This window comes from Talpa europaea, assembly GCF_964194135.1.
Source record: "Talpa europaea genome assembly, chromosome: 11".
Taxonomy (NCBI): domain Eukaryota; kingdom Metazoa; phylum Chordata; class Mammalia; order Eulipotyphla; family Talpidae; genus Talpa; species Talpa europaea.
Genome location: NC_140078.1, coordinates 35,616,750 through 35,634,065, shown reverse-complemented (window position 1 = coordinate 35,634,065; position 17,316 = coordinate 35,616,750). Strand labels below are relative to the sequence as shown.

Genomic DNA, 17,316 nt, shown 5'->3' with positions numbered 1-17,316 from the left:
GTTCTCATTTTAGGATTGCTACGAAAATTAGAAATACTGGTTGTATACTGTCTAGGACAGATATAAAAACTCCCTGTAGGGTAAAGAAAATGTCAGGCTTTTCTGCCCTTCTGCCATCAGGATAGATGATGGATCCTTGTCCTGAATGCATGCCTGATGGCGGGCACCTGGAATAGGGTGTGGGCATAGGTAGATGGGATTCAGCTGGGCTAAGACTGCTTTTAAGGGCGGCTTCACGGGGACGCCAGCAGCAGCAGTAGAAGCCGAAGCTGAAGCCGAAAGAGAAGCAGAGAAGCAGCAGAACGAACTCCAGAGAGCGCAGACAGAGTGAAGACTTGCTCGGGGCTGGCAGGCCTGCCATCCTCCCAGCCCCCCAGCCAGCACCCCTGCCTGCCATATGCCTGGTGAACCCCAATAAAAGACCTGCAAAACCACTGAGGACTCTGACTCCTCCTTTACCCGGTCTGCATGGGATCAGAAAACCTGCACTGTGGCCTGTCCTGCCTTTACACTCCCTGAAATTATAAACATTTCCTCTAGCCTCTCATGATTCACAGTATGATCAGAAGACCAGCAATATTGGCCAGAGCAACTGGGAGTTTGTTGGAAATTGTAGGGTAAAGAAAATATCAGGCTTTTCTGCCCTTCCGCCATCAGGATAGATGATGGATCCTTGTCCTGAATGCATGCCTGATGGCGGGCACCTGGAATAGGGTGTGGGCATAGGTAGATGGGATTCAGCTGAGCTAAGACTGTGCTTTTTAAGGGCGGCGTCACGGGGACGCCAGCAGCAGCAGCAGAAGCCGAAGCAGAAGCCGAAAGAGAAGCCGAGAAGCAGCAGAACGAACGCCAGAGAGCTCAGATAGAGTAAAGACTTGCTGGAGGCTGGCAGGCCTACCAGTCTCCCAGCCACCCAGCCAGCACCCCTGCCTGCCATATGCCTGGTGAACCCCAATAAAAGACCTGCAAAAACCCACTAAGGACTCTGACTCCTCCTTTACCCGGTCTGCATGGGATCAGAAAACCTGCACTGTGTCCTGTCCTGTTTACAGAAATGCAGGCTGTTAGGCACCAGCCCAGACCCACTGAATTGGAATCTGCATTCTAGCAAGAAGATAGGTGACTCTCATACACATTAAAGTTTGAAAGGCGGGGCTCATTGATTAGGCCCGATGGCGTGGGTGGCCAATGTTCTTATCACTATTTGTATTCTCAACTATACTTTTCAGTGTGCTTTTCTGATATGGAAAATGATATGTTAATTGAGCCAGATTCACTAGTCCAATGTATTTGTGCACATGCATTCTATGTGTACATCAGAGCTGACAATCCAATCACTTTCTCTATCTGACTATATGTATTGATATGTACTAAGAATCAACCAAAATATTCCAAAAATATTTTGGTAAGGCTCGGTCAAATGATGACTGATAATTAACAATAAAACTTTCAGTAAACTAGTGACATATGATGTAAAAGAAGAAACAAAAACATCAAGAAACTTTGCATTTTGGAAAAAAAAATAGGGAAATGAATCTCAGGTCTCCCAAATCATAAAAGTTAACGTTGGGATTTTCCTATAAGCATCCTCAATCGGTATCATGCTCTATAGTTTACTAAAGAGTTTTATGTACTTTATCTTCTTCAATCATCAAACAGCTCTGGACAGCAGGTTCCAGTCTATTATGAAGACTGAGAGGAGAGATGGTATCTTTTGTGAGCTTTGCCAAATGCTGTTTATGAATGTAGAAATCTTTCACAATAATAGCACAATCACTAACAGGCAAACTCCGAAGAGTCAACAGGGGTCAACTTCACCTCTGACCAACATGTTAGCGTTGCAATTCACTCCTAGGGACTGGCTGGCTGCAAATCAGACCAGGTGTAGCTGCTGGGAACAGTTGGGGATTTCTGCACCTGCCTCCTCTCCCTGGGTAGTGGATTTCTTCACACAGGCCAAGGGAACTGCCAGTTCCAGGCAGGTGGCATCCCCTGGGGTGAGCTCACAGGGTGCTGGTCCAGTTTCAGGTGAAGCCCTCAGTTTCTTCCTGCTGGTAAGTAGTGCTGGGTTTCCCCTGGAAGTGCTCTCCTCCCTCAGGTCATCGATCGTATGGTTTCGACTGATCAGGTGACCTCCAAGAATGAATAACTTGGTGCCTGACCCCAGAAGGGTCTACTCCAATAGGAGCTATGAATGTCTTACTCGGTTTTTGAGAAATAACTTGATTCTTTAATTAAAACAATGTAACGCAAGTCCAAATAATCTCCTCAGCCTAAGTGTGACACCGTGAGACGTGATCTTTGAAAACAGCCCTGGTCTATCATGTCTGTGTCTCTGCTCTGTCAGCTGCAACAGACAGAAAAGCAAAGGCAGCCACCAGGGCCCTGCAGCCTGAGAGAAGGCAATGACAAGTTCTGCAGATAAAGACTTGCAATTCTTGATCACAAACAGAACTCTTGATTTGAAAGCCTGTTATGTCTAGAAAGCACAGACAAAAATTAAAAAAGAAAGCCTTCTACAACTCACACCTTCCTGACACTTGTTAAGATCATGATTTTGAGCTTAATATCACAGAGACTAAAAAGATCTCTTCAGTTATGAAAAGGGCATCAGTGGCCAGTGGGCCTGCAGACAGTGATGCAGACTTCATGAACAGATTGAAGGAACTCTCATTTCTAAAATGAATCGCATCCTTTGGCGAATCTTCAAAAATATCAAGGATTTCTAAGTGTTACAGGTTCATATTATGGGTGTTTTTCTGTATGTGCATGTGTGCATATACATGGATATGTGTGTGCACATATGTGAATGTGTGTATGCATGTGAATGTCCTTGATTGACGGGCCTAGGTGAATGGGGAAACGTGAAGACACAGTCATGTTCATGTGAATTTACATTTTCGAGGCCATGACAGTTGTTTTGATCTTAAACATGGCACATGAAACTTGATGGTCATTTTATTGATAGATAAAAAATTATTTTACTTATGTACCTTTCAGGACTACTACAGGCAGCGAACCTCCCAATCCCATTGTCTTTTTTTATTTAAGAAGCCTTGAAATGGTTTATATTGCCCATACACACACTTGAAAAATCATAAGAGATGAAGAGGCCTTACCTGCTGATGCAGTAGAAAGCAATGAGTCGGAATAAATCCGCAAAACTGATTCCTGAGCCTTCCAGGGAAAAGGCTGGAAAAGAGAGATTTTGGAGACAAGATGAATGTCTCTGAGCACATTCTGAGAAAGGAAGGGGCTTCTCCTGTGTGTAGGGCCGTCTCAAACAAACTATGCCAATTATTAGAGCCAGCTGACAGAAGAACATATGTCAGTCAGAAACAGCCCAGTAAATAGTTAATAGCCTAGGAGTTCAACCCTTGACTCATTCAGAGCACATGCTCCAGTGTTTGGTAAACAGACCAGCATAGACTGGAATTGCACAACCATTTTTTTTTTTTAAATTCAGAACACAAAGTTGGGCTGGGATCAGAAACCAGTCTGGCTGCAGTGAGAGACCATCAGCAGGTCTGGGGGAGTAGGAGGCCGCACTGCCCCTGACCCTTCTAGCATAGCCCTCCTGGACCACATTCTTCTTTGCCTAAACTCCCGGCAAGGACACCAGGCAGAAGAAATGAAAAACTTGGAGAATAACACAAGGTTCCCATGAATCAGCTTTTGGTTCAATTCAGTATCAAGAACCAGTAGCTAGAATGCCCCCACCATGACAATCACTTGTACACTTGTACAAGTCTCCTAAGGAGAACAAGTGTTCTGGCAAGAAGGGGTACCATTTTGTGCCTCTTCCTGAGAGGGGAGCTATGAGCGGTATGACCTGAAATAATGATGTATTTGCTAACCACTACTTACAACATCTTTGCCAAGATGCTACTATGCTGTCATTCTTTCCAAAACATTCCAGTATCCTCAGTTTTGTGAAGATTTCTTCATTTCCTCAAGCAGATATTTCCTCCTTTTGTAAACTCCATACATCTTCTGTTTTGCTTTACACATTTTGTATTAGCTTGCTTATTTAGTATCTCTATAGCACCCTGGAACATACCTATGCCTCTACACGTATATTATGAGGGACAGACAGACACACACAAACAGAAGCACACACATGTACCACAAATTATTCATTTAAGTAGGAGGGAGCTGAGTTTGGTTAGGCTAACTTCTCTGAACCTTGATTTTTTTCATCTGTAAAATGGACAACAATAGTACTTTCCTTGTCTCCTAGAAGGGCAGTAGTGGAATCTGAAGTTTTAAAATATGGAATAATTTGTGTGAAAGTAGTATATGATTGTCCAGGTGTTATAACTAAATATTTATGTTTTTATGCCAGTTCCTTTCTCTTCCAATCCACCTCAATTCATAGAGAAGACAGCCTCTGGCCCAGAAGGGGCCACCATGGAGGCTCGTGGTAACTACTTAGAGCCAGGCTTAATGCTTTGCTCAGGCTAGGGCTTTCAACCACCTTTACTTAACTGGAGAGGATTTGGGAATTGAGAGAGGTTGTGACAAAATAGGGAGGGAAAACCCTCAGATGGGAGGGACCTCCAACCAATACCAAGAAGGCGCTCACAAACACTAACTGTACTTATCCCACTTAACAGTGGGAAGGGGAGGAAGAGACTAACATGTTTAACTTAGGCTATTAGAAGACATTTAAAAACCAGTTAGATCTGTCACTTCTTGGCTAGTGGGCTTTTAAAAGCCAACTCAAAATTGTCTTTTTTTTTGTCTTAATGTTTAATTCATTATCTTTAAATGGCAGGTTTCAAATCTATTTTCTGGTTCCTCCAAATGTAAAAAACTGAGGCAAATCACTGGTCAGATTCAACAACTGTTCCTGTGGCTTAGAAAGTGGGATTTTTTTCCTGGCGTCTAAGACCTTAGGAGACCCAGAAGAGGAACATATCAGAACCTGTGTTTATAACCCAACTTGAGGGACTGGCTGATTTTACCTCTCTGAGAAGTGTCTTCTCCAGATTTAATTAAAGGCCATTTGGTTCAGCAAAACTTTGTACTCCAGTCTGAGTATAATCACATGTCTATCTGCTCCTAAATTATTGTCAATACCTTCAGTTTCTTCAAATGCAGGAAGGCTTGTTTAGATTGAAATCAGGGAGCAAGTGAGAATCCTTGAGACTGGTCTCAGCCTTGTTGCTGAGACAGTCGACAAGCTTCCAAACTCATTTCTCATGGCCTTCATACCACAGCTTGCTAAGCGGCAATTTCAAAAAAGTCTTCTCCTTGCGGTGCAGAGCCATCTTCCCATCCTTTCTGGAAATCTAGCAGTCTATACGAACTGTGTGTTTCTTGTTTTTAATTTAAAACTTGCCCCCCTGACGCTTCACATTTTCAGTGACCAGAATAGTGGAAAGAAAGCCAACACTATTGAACAGTGACCACTCTCCCTTTAAAACTTCAGCCTCTGATTAGCTGCGTTTCATAGAAGACTAAACAGTGATTGCCTAGAGGAAACACATCCACAAAGATGTGCTGACACAGGCTTTAACACCAGGTCCCATGGAGAGTCTGGATTGCAGTAGTCTGCCCTGCAGCTACCTTATCAGTAAATCTGGAAGCCACGCTCTACTTAACCAAGAAGGTGTGAAGAAGCCAGCCTCTATTAGGTTCCTACAATATGCCAAGCAGTGGGCTGCCAACATTGAACATATGTTGTTTAATTAAACTGTTAACAACTCACCGAGGTCACTACTACCCCATTATATAAGGAAAACTGAGGCTCCTAAAGTAGGTAACCTGCCCAGCCATTCAGTGAATAAGTAACATGCCTAGACTCAGGCCCATATCTGTCTGTCTCAAAGGATAGGTTTTTTCCATTTCCACTTGTGTGGGAAACCGAGGTCCCCACATAACCAGAGTCTAACAAGCCAACCACCACTTACTGTATGTGCTTTCCTTTATGGCAAATTCCTTAAGTGGGGTTCCAAATTCACATGGCAGGCGAAGGGAGAGGACTTTCTTCTGCATTTTGGTAGATTTACGAACCAGGAAGATCTAGTAGAGGGAAAAGATATTCAAGTTTAGAAACCCGGATATACAATTTCCAAACACCCCACAGTATTCAGGAACAGAGACACCTTCATAAATGAACAACAAGGCTCAGCGTAGGACACTCACATGCCAGAGAAGGTGAGCTGCGTGCAGCCAGAGAGCCTCCTTCGATAACTGGCTCCAAAAAGAATTCTACTTTCCCTTTGACAAACTTTCTCCATGAGGCTAAGAGCTCCCCCAATCTGCATAAGCATTTTCAGTTTGGTGATTTAAAAAAAAAATTTTAATAAATTTATTATTATTTTTTAAATTTTATATATTTTTTACATAATTTTTCATTTTTGCACAATGTATGCATTTTCATCTTGGTTATAGTCCCCATACAATTCCCAACCCCCCCTTTTTTTTTAAAGATTTATTTTATTCATACAAGAGCCAGGGTACAGGCCAGAGGCGCAAGAGGGTGAGAGGATTCACCAGAGACAGAGTGGGGAGCAGAACAGGCAGACTGACTAAAATACACTGCTGAGGGGAGCAGTGGGCAAGACAGGAGAGGTCTGCCACGCCATGTGGGATTCTTGCCGGCTGGCCGGGATTGAACCTGCACTGCAGAGGCTGTGAACAGCTTCACAACGTGGCGCTCAACCGCCTATGCCACCAGGGAGACCCCCCACCCCATTTTAATCCTACTCCCTCCTCCTTCCTCTGTAGTGTGTCTCTGGTTTATAGTTGCTTGTTGATTTTGATTTTCACTTTATTATAATTAGTCTTTTCTTGGTCCTTTATTTAGGTTTTCTAAATTCCTGCTATGAGTGAGACCATCTGGTATTTTTCTTTTTCTTTCTGGCTTATTTCACTGAGCATGATCCCTTCTAGCTCCATCCATGTTGCTGCAAATTGCATGAGTTTATCTTTTTTGATTGCTGAGTAATATTCCATTGTGTATATGTACCACATCTTCTTGATCCAGTCATCTATTTTTGGGCATTTGGGTTGTTTCCAAAGCTTAGCTATTGTAAATAGTGCTGCTATAAACATAAGGGTGCAGGTGCCCTTTGGAATTAATGTTTCTGTGTCCTTTGGGTAAATATCTAGGAGTGGAATTGCTGGATCATATGGAAGCTCCATCTTTAACCCACAGATTTGCAGTCAACTAGTCTTTGACAAAAGAGCAAAGAATATGCAATGAAGCAAAGAAAGTTTGTTCAATGAATGGCGCCGGGAAAACTGGGTCGCTACATTCAAAAGAATGAATCTTGACTGCTATCTCACACAATGCACAAAAACCAACTCAAAATGGATTAAAGAACTAGACATAAGGGGCCTCCTTGGTGGCTCAGCGGTTGAGCGCTGGGCTGTGAGGCTGTCCGCAGCCTCTGCAGCCCGGGTTCGATTCCCGGCCACCAACGAGGGTCCCGCATGGCGCACAGACCTCTCCTGCTGCCTGCTGCTCCTCTCAGCAGTGTACTTCGGTCCTTCTGCCTGTTCTGCTCCCCACTCTGGCTCTGGTGAATTCTCTCATGCTCCCGTGCTTCTGACTGTTCCCAGTGCTTGTATAAATGAATAAATAAATCTTTAAAAAAAAAAAAAAACCTCTAACTAGGAAAAAAAATTCTTAAAAAAAAAGAACTAGACATAAGACATGAAATCATAAAATATAAAGAAGGAAATATAAGCAAAACACTACATGACATACACCTCAGTAACATCTTTAAAGACATATCACCCAAAGCAGTGATAGTGAAGGCAAAGATAAACAGCTGGGACTACATCAAATTAAAGAGCTTCTGCACAACAAAAGACAGTAACCAAAACAAAGAGATACCCCATTGAATGGGAGAAAATTTTTGCACAACACTAATGATAAAGGACCGATCACAAAATTCTACAAAGAGCTGATAAGACTCAAAAAAAAAAAAAAAAAAAAAAACCCGAAGAAAATAATCCAGTCAAAAAATGGGCAGAAGAGCTAAAAAGAAACTTCTTTCCAAAGAGGAAATGCAAATGGCCAACAGGCATATGAAAAAATGTTCAACAGAACTTGTAATAAGGGGAATGCAAATCAAAACCACAATGAGATACCATCTTATACCAATAAGAATGGCATATATTAAAAAAACTAGCAACAACAAATGTTGGCGAGGATGTGGAGAAAAAGGAACTCTCCTGCACTGCTGGTGGGAATGCAAACTGGTCCAACCACCATGGAAAGCTGTGTGGAATTTGGTGATTTGTTTCAAAGCTCCTGTTACATGTCCTCTAACCACTATGTTCCATGGGCATCTTGGCTGATGAAGCTTATATTGAAAACACAGGTAACATGACTAAACCATAGGTAGGGAATAGGGGATCCACTGGCTAATTTGACTTGGGTATATTTAACATAGAAATTGCATTTATTGCCGACAGTGAAAAAAAATAATTTTTTGGTTTTTTTGGTTTTTTTTTTTACATTAAAATCTGAGTTTTTAGCTTCTCTTTCTTGGAAAACAAGGTGATATTGCCAACCAGGCCTGGCAACAATTTGCTGGAGCTGACAAGTGGCTGCTGCGTTTGGGAGGTGGACCCAAGTGCTCTGAGGTTCACCAAGTCAACACCAAGGCTGGAGGTCTGTTTACTCCTGACACACCTTACTTTCTGACAAATCGCTTCAGGTCCTAAGATTATCTTGGGATGTGTTTTAAACCAGCTAACTTTCCATGGCTGACCTCAGTACACCATTCTGGACTCTCTCACAGTTCACTCCGTGGAGGGCCGGCCACTGCCTAGACAGCAGGCTCAACAGTGCTCCCAGCAGTGTGTGGTACAGCAACGAACAGTCCCCTGTTCTGTTTCTTTTTTTTTTAAGATTTATTTATTTATTTTATTTATTTATACAATCACTGGGTACAGTCAGAAGCGCGGGAGGGTGAGAGAATTCACCAGAGCCAGAGCAGGGTGCAGAGCAGGCAGAAGGACCGAAGTACACTGCTGAGGGGAGCAGGGGCGGCAGGAGAGGTCTGCGCGCCATGTGGGACCCTCCTCCGGTGGCCAGGGAGCAGCCAGGGATCGAACCAGCACTACAGAGGCTGCGGGCAGCTTCGCAACCCAGCACTCAACTGTTGCGTCACCGGGGAGGCCCCTTGTTCTGTTTCTTGAACTGTCTTTTTTTTTAAAAGATTTATTTTTATTTGTTTAGGCATACAAGAGCTGGGGTGTAGGCCAGAGGTGCAGGAGGGTGAGAGGATTCACCAGAGAGAGAGTGGGGAGCAGAACGGGTGGATTGACTGACATACACTGCTGAGGGGAGCAACGGGTAAGACAGGAGAGGTCTGCTGCACCATGTGGGTTGGCTTCTTGGCCAAGGATCAAACTGCTGATAGCTTCATAGTGCTGAGACTTAACCCCTTGCACCACCAGGGAGGCCCTCTTGAACTAGTTTTCTATCATCTGCAATGAGACACTTTGCCCTCCATTCCCCTACCTATCTTTAGATTTTCCACTTAATCTGCACTTCTCTCTGCTGTCTCCTAGAAACTTTTTTGGGGTAGGGGCTAAGGGTAATGAGAACTGGGTATCTTATTAGGAGTGAAACAGTAAGACCTTTGGGTTTCCTCTTTATTTTTCCCCTTTTTTCCCAGTACCTGTGGGAGGCAGCCATGGAATTCATATAGTGGCCAGTTTTGGGGTCAGTGTTGGTGGTATACCCTAAAACTGAAGCAGATGCTTCCAAAATACTATCCTAATAGGTAAATGCTCAAAGCTCTGCTGGGAAGCAACTGTTGGTTGGTTTAAAAGGGGAGTACAACCTCTAGGCTTTATTTCCTAAATGTCTGCTACTCAGATCACAGGTTGGCAAAGTATGGCCTACAGACCAAATCCATCTTGCCACTTTTATGTAAATAAAGGGTTCTTTTGAAATGAATGAGCTGCGCTGCACGACAATGTGCCTATTCAGATGTGTCTGTACTACAATGGCAGAGTTGAGTAGTTGTAACAGAAACTGAAAGGCTCCCAAAGCCAAAAATATTTATATCCTGGCCCTTGAGAGAAAGGTTGCTGACCCTTGTCTTAGGTGTAGATTAATTAAGATGGTGGCACCTAAAGATCCATGCCACCAGGAATGGCCTCAGATTTCCCTTCTTCACACACTTTCAGTCACCTCCTTTTCCCTCTCTGCAGCACTGTCACTTCTCCTGGTCTACATTGGCCTCTCCTGACCCACAGTATTCCTGTCCTCACCCCACCCTCAACGTGCCCCATCTCGTCAGGCAAGTCCGGTCCAGGAATCAGGTAGGTGGAGACAATATCCCTCCTGACTTGTTTCCCATCGGTTCTCCCCAGGAATGAATGTGCCCAGTGCCAGAAGGGAAGCCAGGCAGGGAGGGGAACTGTTGTCTAGCTACATAACAATCTCTCTATTTAGAATTATTTGCAGAAATGCAGGAGTAGACAATCAACCTGTAAAAAGTGGGGGCCTCATAGAAGAGGATCATGGTCATACAGAACCCAAAACACAGGCAACAACCCAGTGTTCTGGCCAAGGAATTCATCACAAATGATCAAATACTGTGCCCAGTCACCCCAAGCAAGTTCCAACAGAGGTTCTAGTCCTCTGTTTCTGTCATGGGAGAAACAAAGACTCACTTATAAGTCAACAAGTGATAACAGACATGTTCTGGCTGATAGGAAACTCAAAGTTTATTTTTGTGCCCATTTGTTACAAAATTAATCAGTCAGCTACTGATGGAATTTTCTCCTTGCCTCTCCATATATTTCTTGGTTTGTCTCTCTTGTTGAGTGTTATTTCAAGTCTCACTTCACTTGTGATTTATTGCCATTTATCCTATTTTTTGAAATAGACATTGTTCATAAGCACTGTACAATAGAACTTTCTATGATGATGGAAATATTCTATATTCTATGATATCCAATATGGTAGCAACCAGCCAGAGCCACTTTTAGCTTATGCAACTGAAGAACTAAATTTCAAATTTTATTTTCTTAATATAAACTTGATAGTTACATAGGGCAAATAACTACCACATTGACTAGTACAAGGTATACTAATCATTGAATAACATTTTTTTGCGGAACTTCTACAGATTTGTGGTGTGGTCTTGATTAAGATGAGGCTGGTCTTGAGTAGGCAGTGATTAAAGAAACTGAATTTGACCTGTGTGAAAAGCCATTGAGAAAGCACAAGTAAAAGTGGATTCCACTGAGAGTCAGTTCTATGGAAATAGAACTTTTGAAGGTTGGGTTCCATGTTGCATGGCTGTACCCGAGGGAGTGCCCAGGATCAGGTTGAAAGGCAAACAACAGGGGCAACCAAGGACTCTACAACCAAGTTCATCCTCAATGTTGAATATTAAGAAGTCATGCCAGGACCTCTGGTCAGTGGTGCCTTCTCATTACCCAAAGATCGTAATCTTGCTGAGTTCTGGGCTTTGCATGGTAACCAAGCAGATGAAGATAGACAAATTGCAAAGCACTCCTATTCTGGGCCACCATAGTTTCCAGAATCACTAAAGTGCAGCCCGGGTATACACCGAGAACTACACTCCCTATAAGCTGGGAAGAATCTTTTGGAACTCCAACCTTTCTCTTTAAGGAAGTAGCAGTCCTGCCTGCCTCAACCTATTTCTTTGTGATACTGAGTCTTACCCCTGGAGGCTGGGACTGTAGGACTTCTGCAGCCTCTTCCTCACTCAGACTCAGTTGCAGCCATATGGGATAGGTGTGAAGAAGTCGGTCCAAAATGCTGAGCCTGTTGGATAGGCTGTCATAGCCAGAGTCCCGGGGGCAGGTCTTCACATCCTTTTCCTCAGAATATCCATCATCCTTGTGTCTCATCATGCTAAGAGAGAGAATTGGCACAAATCATATGGCTGTGGCACAATTTCCCTATAAGGGAGATCCCCCAACCATCTCATAGCATAGGTCTATTAAAGCACATACTCCATTTTGAGATCATAAACACATTTGTTTTCACCTATTGACTGAAAGCTTTTTGAGGGAAGACATCATGTTCATTCCCAATCCCTAATTTTAAGCAGAGTATAATAGTATTCAACAGACTCAACCTTCTATTTCTAACTCAGTTTTTAATTCACTCTCACACACATGCACACTCATTTTGTACCCATATAAATTGGTTTTCATTTTTTCTAACATATCAAAGCATTTTTATTACTAATATTATAAATACATTATAAATATAATATTAATTATATTATAAATATATTATAAACATACTTCATAGTAAAATGGTGATATGCTGTTCATGAAATCATTTTGGTATTATTCCTTATCACCATAAAGTAGAAAGAGCTTAAGTATCCAACAAATGAATGGAGAAATAAAACATGGTACAATCATCCACTGAAGTTTTATTCAGTCATAACATTCATTCATCCTTTTTATGAATGAAGTACTAATCTGTTCTATAGATTGAACTTTGACGACATCGAGCCCAGAGAAAGAAGAGATACAAGAGGACACATATTGTATAGCTCCACTTATATGAAACATCTATAGTAGACAAAAATATAGAGATGGAAAGATTAGTGGTTGGCTGGAATGGGGAGGGGCTCAGGATGAGTAGTGATTGCTAATGGGTATGCAGTTTCTTTATGAGGTCATGAAAATGTTCTGGAATGAAATGTGGGCATGGCTGTACAACACTGTGAAAATCCCAAAGTGACTGGAAACAAAATCACTGAATCATACACTTTAAAAGTTTCAATTGTATGATATATGAATGATGACTCAGTAAAACAACTGGTTGCTTCTGTAACCAATTCTAACATAATTTTTGAGTAATTCCCATTTAACAAATGAGGAGACTAAGGCACAAGAAAATAACTTCTTGTTATTGTCCAGAATTACAAATAGCTATGAAATGGTGGAACTAAAAATTCAAGAGGTCTGTGTTCATCCAACTTTGTAGGTAACACATAAAGCCATGAATATGGGCTAGTGTATCTACATCAATAGCAAGGTCCTTTTTTGGGTATGAAGACTCAGTAACAGCACCCACAATGATAACATGTGGACTGGTCAGAGAACCCCATTTTAACTTCTCCCCATACCTTCTTGACTTTCTACAGATCCAAAGGACCTCATGCTTCCACTGAACATTTACCTTTCATTTCCTCTCTAATATGTCAAAGTATTCCTTTCACATTGTTACAGATTTCCGGATGAGAGAGTCTGTGCCAAAAAGGGCCAATTTCTCATTCTGCAAATGTCTTTCCACAGCCTCCAGGTATCTCAAAATGAAGTTGGGGGTTAACATTACTTTCACATAGAGTAGAAAAGGAAATTTTAGACCAGTGATTCTCAACCTTGGCTGTCCATCAAAATTTTCTAAGGAATTTAAAAGTGTTTTGATGGTCTGACAGCACCTCAGATCAAGTAAATCAATTTTAGGTTGGACAGAGCATCATTAGAATTTTTTTAAGTTCCCCAGGCTATCCCAGTGTGCAAATTTACAACCATTGTTTTGGATCAGCATGAAGTCTGTGTGAGAAATCACCTGTGGGTTGTTAAACCTCAGAGCCAGGTTTCAGGCCCAGAGGCTGATTCTACAGTTCTGAGATGGGTCCAAGACTGTGTATTCCTAGCAGTCTCTGAAGCTGCCAGTCTAAGGAGCATTTGCATGATATCTAAGTGCAAAATGTGCACTTGGACTCAGATTCAATTAGTGGTTTGGTACTTGAGGGGTGGGGTGGGTTACATGCCACTGAAAGAATTCTTGGAACTGAAATAAACACTCATCCCTGTCATCCCAGTTTGTGATATTTTACCAAGACCAAATTGTACAGTTTCCAACATGGCAATCCTAACACTCAAGTGCATTTGAAAATAAATATGTTAACACCTCTTCCTTTCTTAGAGGGGCACATCCTGTGACACCATTGTTTTTTTAAGAAGCTGAAAAGTCTTTGTTCTGACAACTGACCTCAGCTTTAAAAACCAGTGCCTCGACAGGAAGACAGTGAATAGGATTCATGGGTCCTCATAAAGGAGCAACCATAAATTAGACCTTGTTTTTTTAAAATGACTATGCTAACACCTTTATTTAGTCAGTCATTTGAGGTTTATAGCACATTATAAGATAAATTAGCTTTGACCAGGGACAACCCTCAGGAAAGAACTAATGAGAGAAAACTAAATTCCAGATCCCCTTTGTGAGAAGGGGCACTTATGCCCCTGCCTGTGATTATTTGCTGCCAAAGGCTCACTGATAACCCCCGTCTCTTGTACATGCCCAGGAAGTTATGCCCTTCCCTGGGAGCAGACCCACTGCTAATGATATACTACTTCTCTACCTCAAGATAGGGTTACCCTAGGGTGCTGTTCAGACTTCAGAGCTCCCTATAGTATCAAGCTGGATCTAGACTTCAGCTGGCCCCATATCTTTTCCTGGGTTTCTTCCCCCACCCCATCATGTATTCTTCTCTTCTTTACAGGCTGCTCCCGAAATCCTCTCTCAATCACTGTGAAAGAATCCCTGTCTCAGGATGTCCACTATCCCACTACTGTTCAACATAGTATTAGAAATCCAAGATAAAGCAATTAGGCTAGAGAAAGATATGAAAGGAAACCAAATTGGGAAAAAAGTAAAGCTATCATAATTGCAGGTGATGTGATAATATACAAGGAGAACTCTAAAGACTCCACAGAAAACTAATTAAAGTAATAAACCAACAAAATGGCAGGTTAGAGAGTCAACACATAAAAATCAGTTGCTTTCCTATACACAAACAATGAGGTAGAAGGAGAAATTAAGAAAGTATTCCCATTTACATTCTCACCTAAAAAAAAGTAAATACCTGGGAATAAAGCTAAGAAAGCAGGTGAAATACCTATACAAGGAAAACTGTAAGTATTGTAAAAGAAATAGAAGATGCAAGGAAGTGGAAAGACATTCCCTGCTCAAGGGTTGGAAGAGTCAACATTGTCAAAATGGCCATCTTGCCCAAAACAATTTACAGATTCATTGAAATCCCAATAAAAATCTCAATGGCATGCTTCCAAAAAATGGAAGAAATATTACTGAAATTCATATGGAAACACAGAAGCCCCCAAACAGCCAAAGCTCTCCTTACTAAAAAGGGGGGGAATGGTGGCATTACATTTTCAGACTTTAAACTACACTATAAAGCTATAATAATTACAACAGACTGATACCGGAACAAAAACAAACACAAAGTCCAAAGGAATAGAATTGAGAGCCCAGAAAAAATCCCTACATGCATATGGACAAATAATCCATGACAAAGGAATGAACATATACAATGCAACAAGGAAAGCCTCTTCAATAAATGATGCCAGGAAAACAGGACTGCAACTTCCAAAATAATGAAACTAGACTGACATCTCACACCATACATAAAAATCACCTCAAAATGGATAAAAGACATGGATGTAAGGCCTAAAACCATAAAATGCATAGGAAAAAATAGGCAAAACACTCCATGACATAAACTTCAGAACTATCTTTACAGATTTGTCCCCAGTAGCAAGGAAAAGAAAGGAGAATATAAACAACTGGGACTACATCAAACTGAGAAACTTCTGTTCAGTGAAAGAGACAGTAACCAAAACAGAAAGACACTCCCTGATAGGGAGAAAATATTTGCACATCATACATCTGACAAGGGATTGGTATCAAAGATCTACAAAGAGTTCATAAAATTCAACAAAAAGAAAACAACCCAATCAATGAATGGACAGAAAAGCTAAATAGGCACTTCTTCAAATAAGACATACAGATGACCAACAGGCGCATGAAATAATGTTCATTATCACTCATCAGGGAAATAGAAATCAAAACTACAATGAGATACCACCTCACACTAGTGAGAATGGCCTATATTTAAAAAAAGCAGAAACAAGTGCTGGTAAGAGGATGGAGAAAAAGGAACCCTCTTACACTGCTCGTGGGAATGCAGACTGACCATATATCTGATATATCCAAGAGGGGATGGGAAGGAAGGGACAGGAGTGACAATAGGGAGGGGGTGAGGAGATTGGCCAGCATAATAGACTATATTGGAGGACTATGGGTGCTTTGGTAGTAGGAGAGCTATGGTGACCACACCAGAAGCGAGAAATCTAAATTATCAAAATATTTAGGAAGGATGTAAAACAATGGTATTTATTAATCAAAAATAAATTAAATAAACAACAACAGGCTCTGTTTCAGGCTCTGTTTCTAGAGAAGTCCACCCAAGATCTGGATAAGGCCAACAGAAATTAGTGATTCCTGAAACAAATGTCTGCATGCAAATATTGGGGGATGGAGGTGGGCGGTAAAGAATGAGTGGCTTTTAAAGTATAAACCACTGTGATATAATTCAGGAAATTCTCAGGCTGACATGGCCACCATGGGATGGCCAGTATGTGAGACATGGTCAGGTCTCTTTTTTGAGTTTTATCTTCTTTTTTTTTTAAGATTTATTTTTTATTTATTTATGCAAACAAGAAGTGGGGTGTAGGCCAGAGGTGTGGGGGGTGAGAGGATTCACCAGCGACAGAGTGGAGAGTAGAACAGGAAAATCGATTGAAATACACTGCTAAGGGGAGCAGCGTGTGAGCCAGGAGAGGTCTGCTGCGCCATGTGGGTTACCTCCCTGGCTGAGGAGCGAACTCACGCTGCAGTGGCTGATGACAGTAGACAGTGCTGAGATGTAACACCATGTGCCACCAGGGAAGCCCTGAGTTTTATCTTTCTAATGTGAAAAAGTTAAATAATATCACCTCCACACACCTTTAGAATTGAGACAAGCAAGAATCATGAATGGAGGCTAACATATTCAGGTGAAAGACTTAGGAAACAGAACTTTCAGTCATAAAAGATGCCCCTCAGATTACTTATCAATAAGAACAGTACCCTGACAATGGAGAAAGCTAGCAGATACCATCTTAATCGAGTGATTCATGTTAAGACCTCCAAAAATGAGACAACTGACTTCAGATGTGATGTTCTGAGTAGATGATAATCCCTTATAAGTCTTCCTGCCCCATAATGTGTTTAACCTAAATGTACACGGAGGGAAGCAATAAGACAAATTCAAATTCAGTGACTTTCTGCAAAACGTCTGACCTGAACGCTTTAAAAATGCCAAAGTCAACAAAGTTTTTATTTTTAAGGCTGTGGAATTATTGTAGGTAAAGAGAAAATAAGGGGATGTGGTAAGTATACAGAGTGCATAGAATTGATCACAGAATGGCATCAGAATTTAATAAAGCAAATAAAAGACAATTAGGCATATTTAAATATGGACATTTATTAAGTAATAT

At 41.6% G+C, this 17,316-nt stretch overlaps 1 protein-coding gene across 2 annotated transcripts in view; it reads right to left on the bottom strand.

Annotated features, from left to right (window-relative positions):
- The window catches only part of RIN2 (Ras and Rab interactor 2), a gene marked incomplete at both ends in the record, with an annotated part of 107,323 nt that overhangs the window by 32,670 nt on the left and 57,337 nt on the right, over positions 1–17,316 (bottom strand). The window contains 3 exons of one of the 2 annotated variants that reach the window (XM_084247268.1): positions 3,120–3,192; positions 5,916–6,027; positions 11,671–11,863. In XM_084247268.1, the coding sequence (XP_084103394.1) occupies positions 3,120–3,192; positions 5,916–6,027; positions 11,671–11,863 (378 nt within the window). Of the gene's footprint in view, positions 1–3,119; positions 3,241–5,915; positions 6,028–11,670; positions 11,864–17,316 lie in introns of both variants that reach the window. The other variant, XM_084247269.1, reaches the window with a different exon arrangement.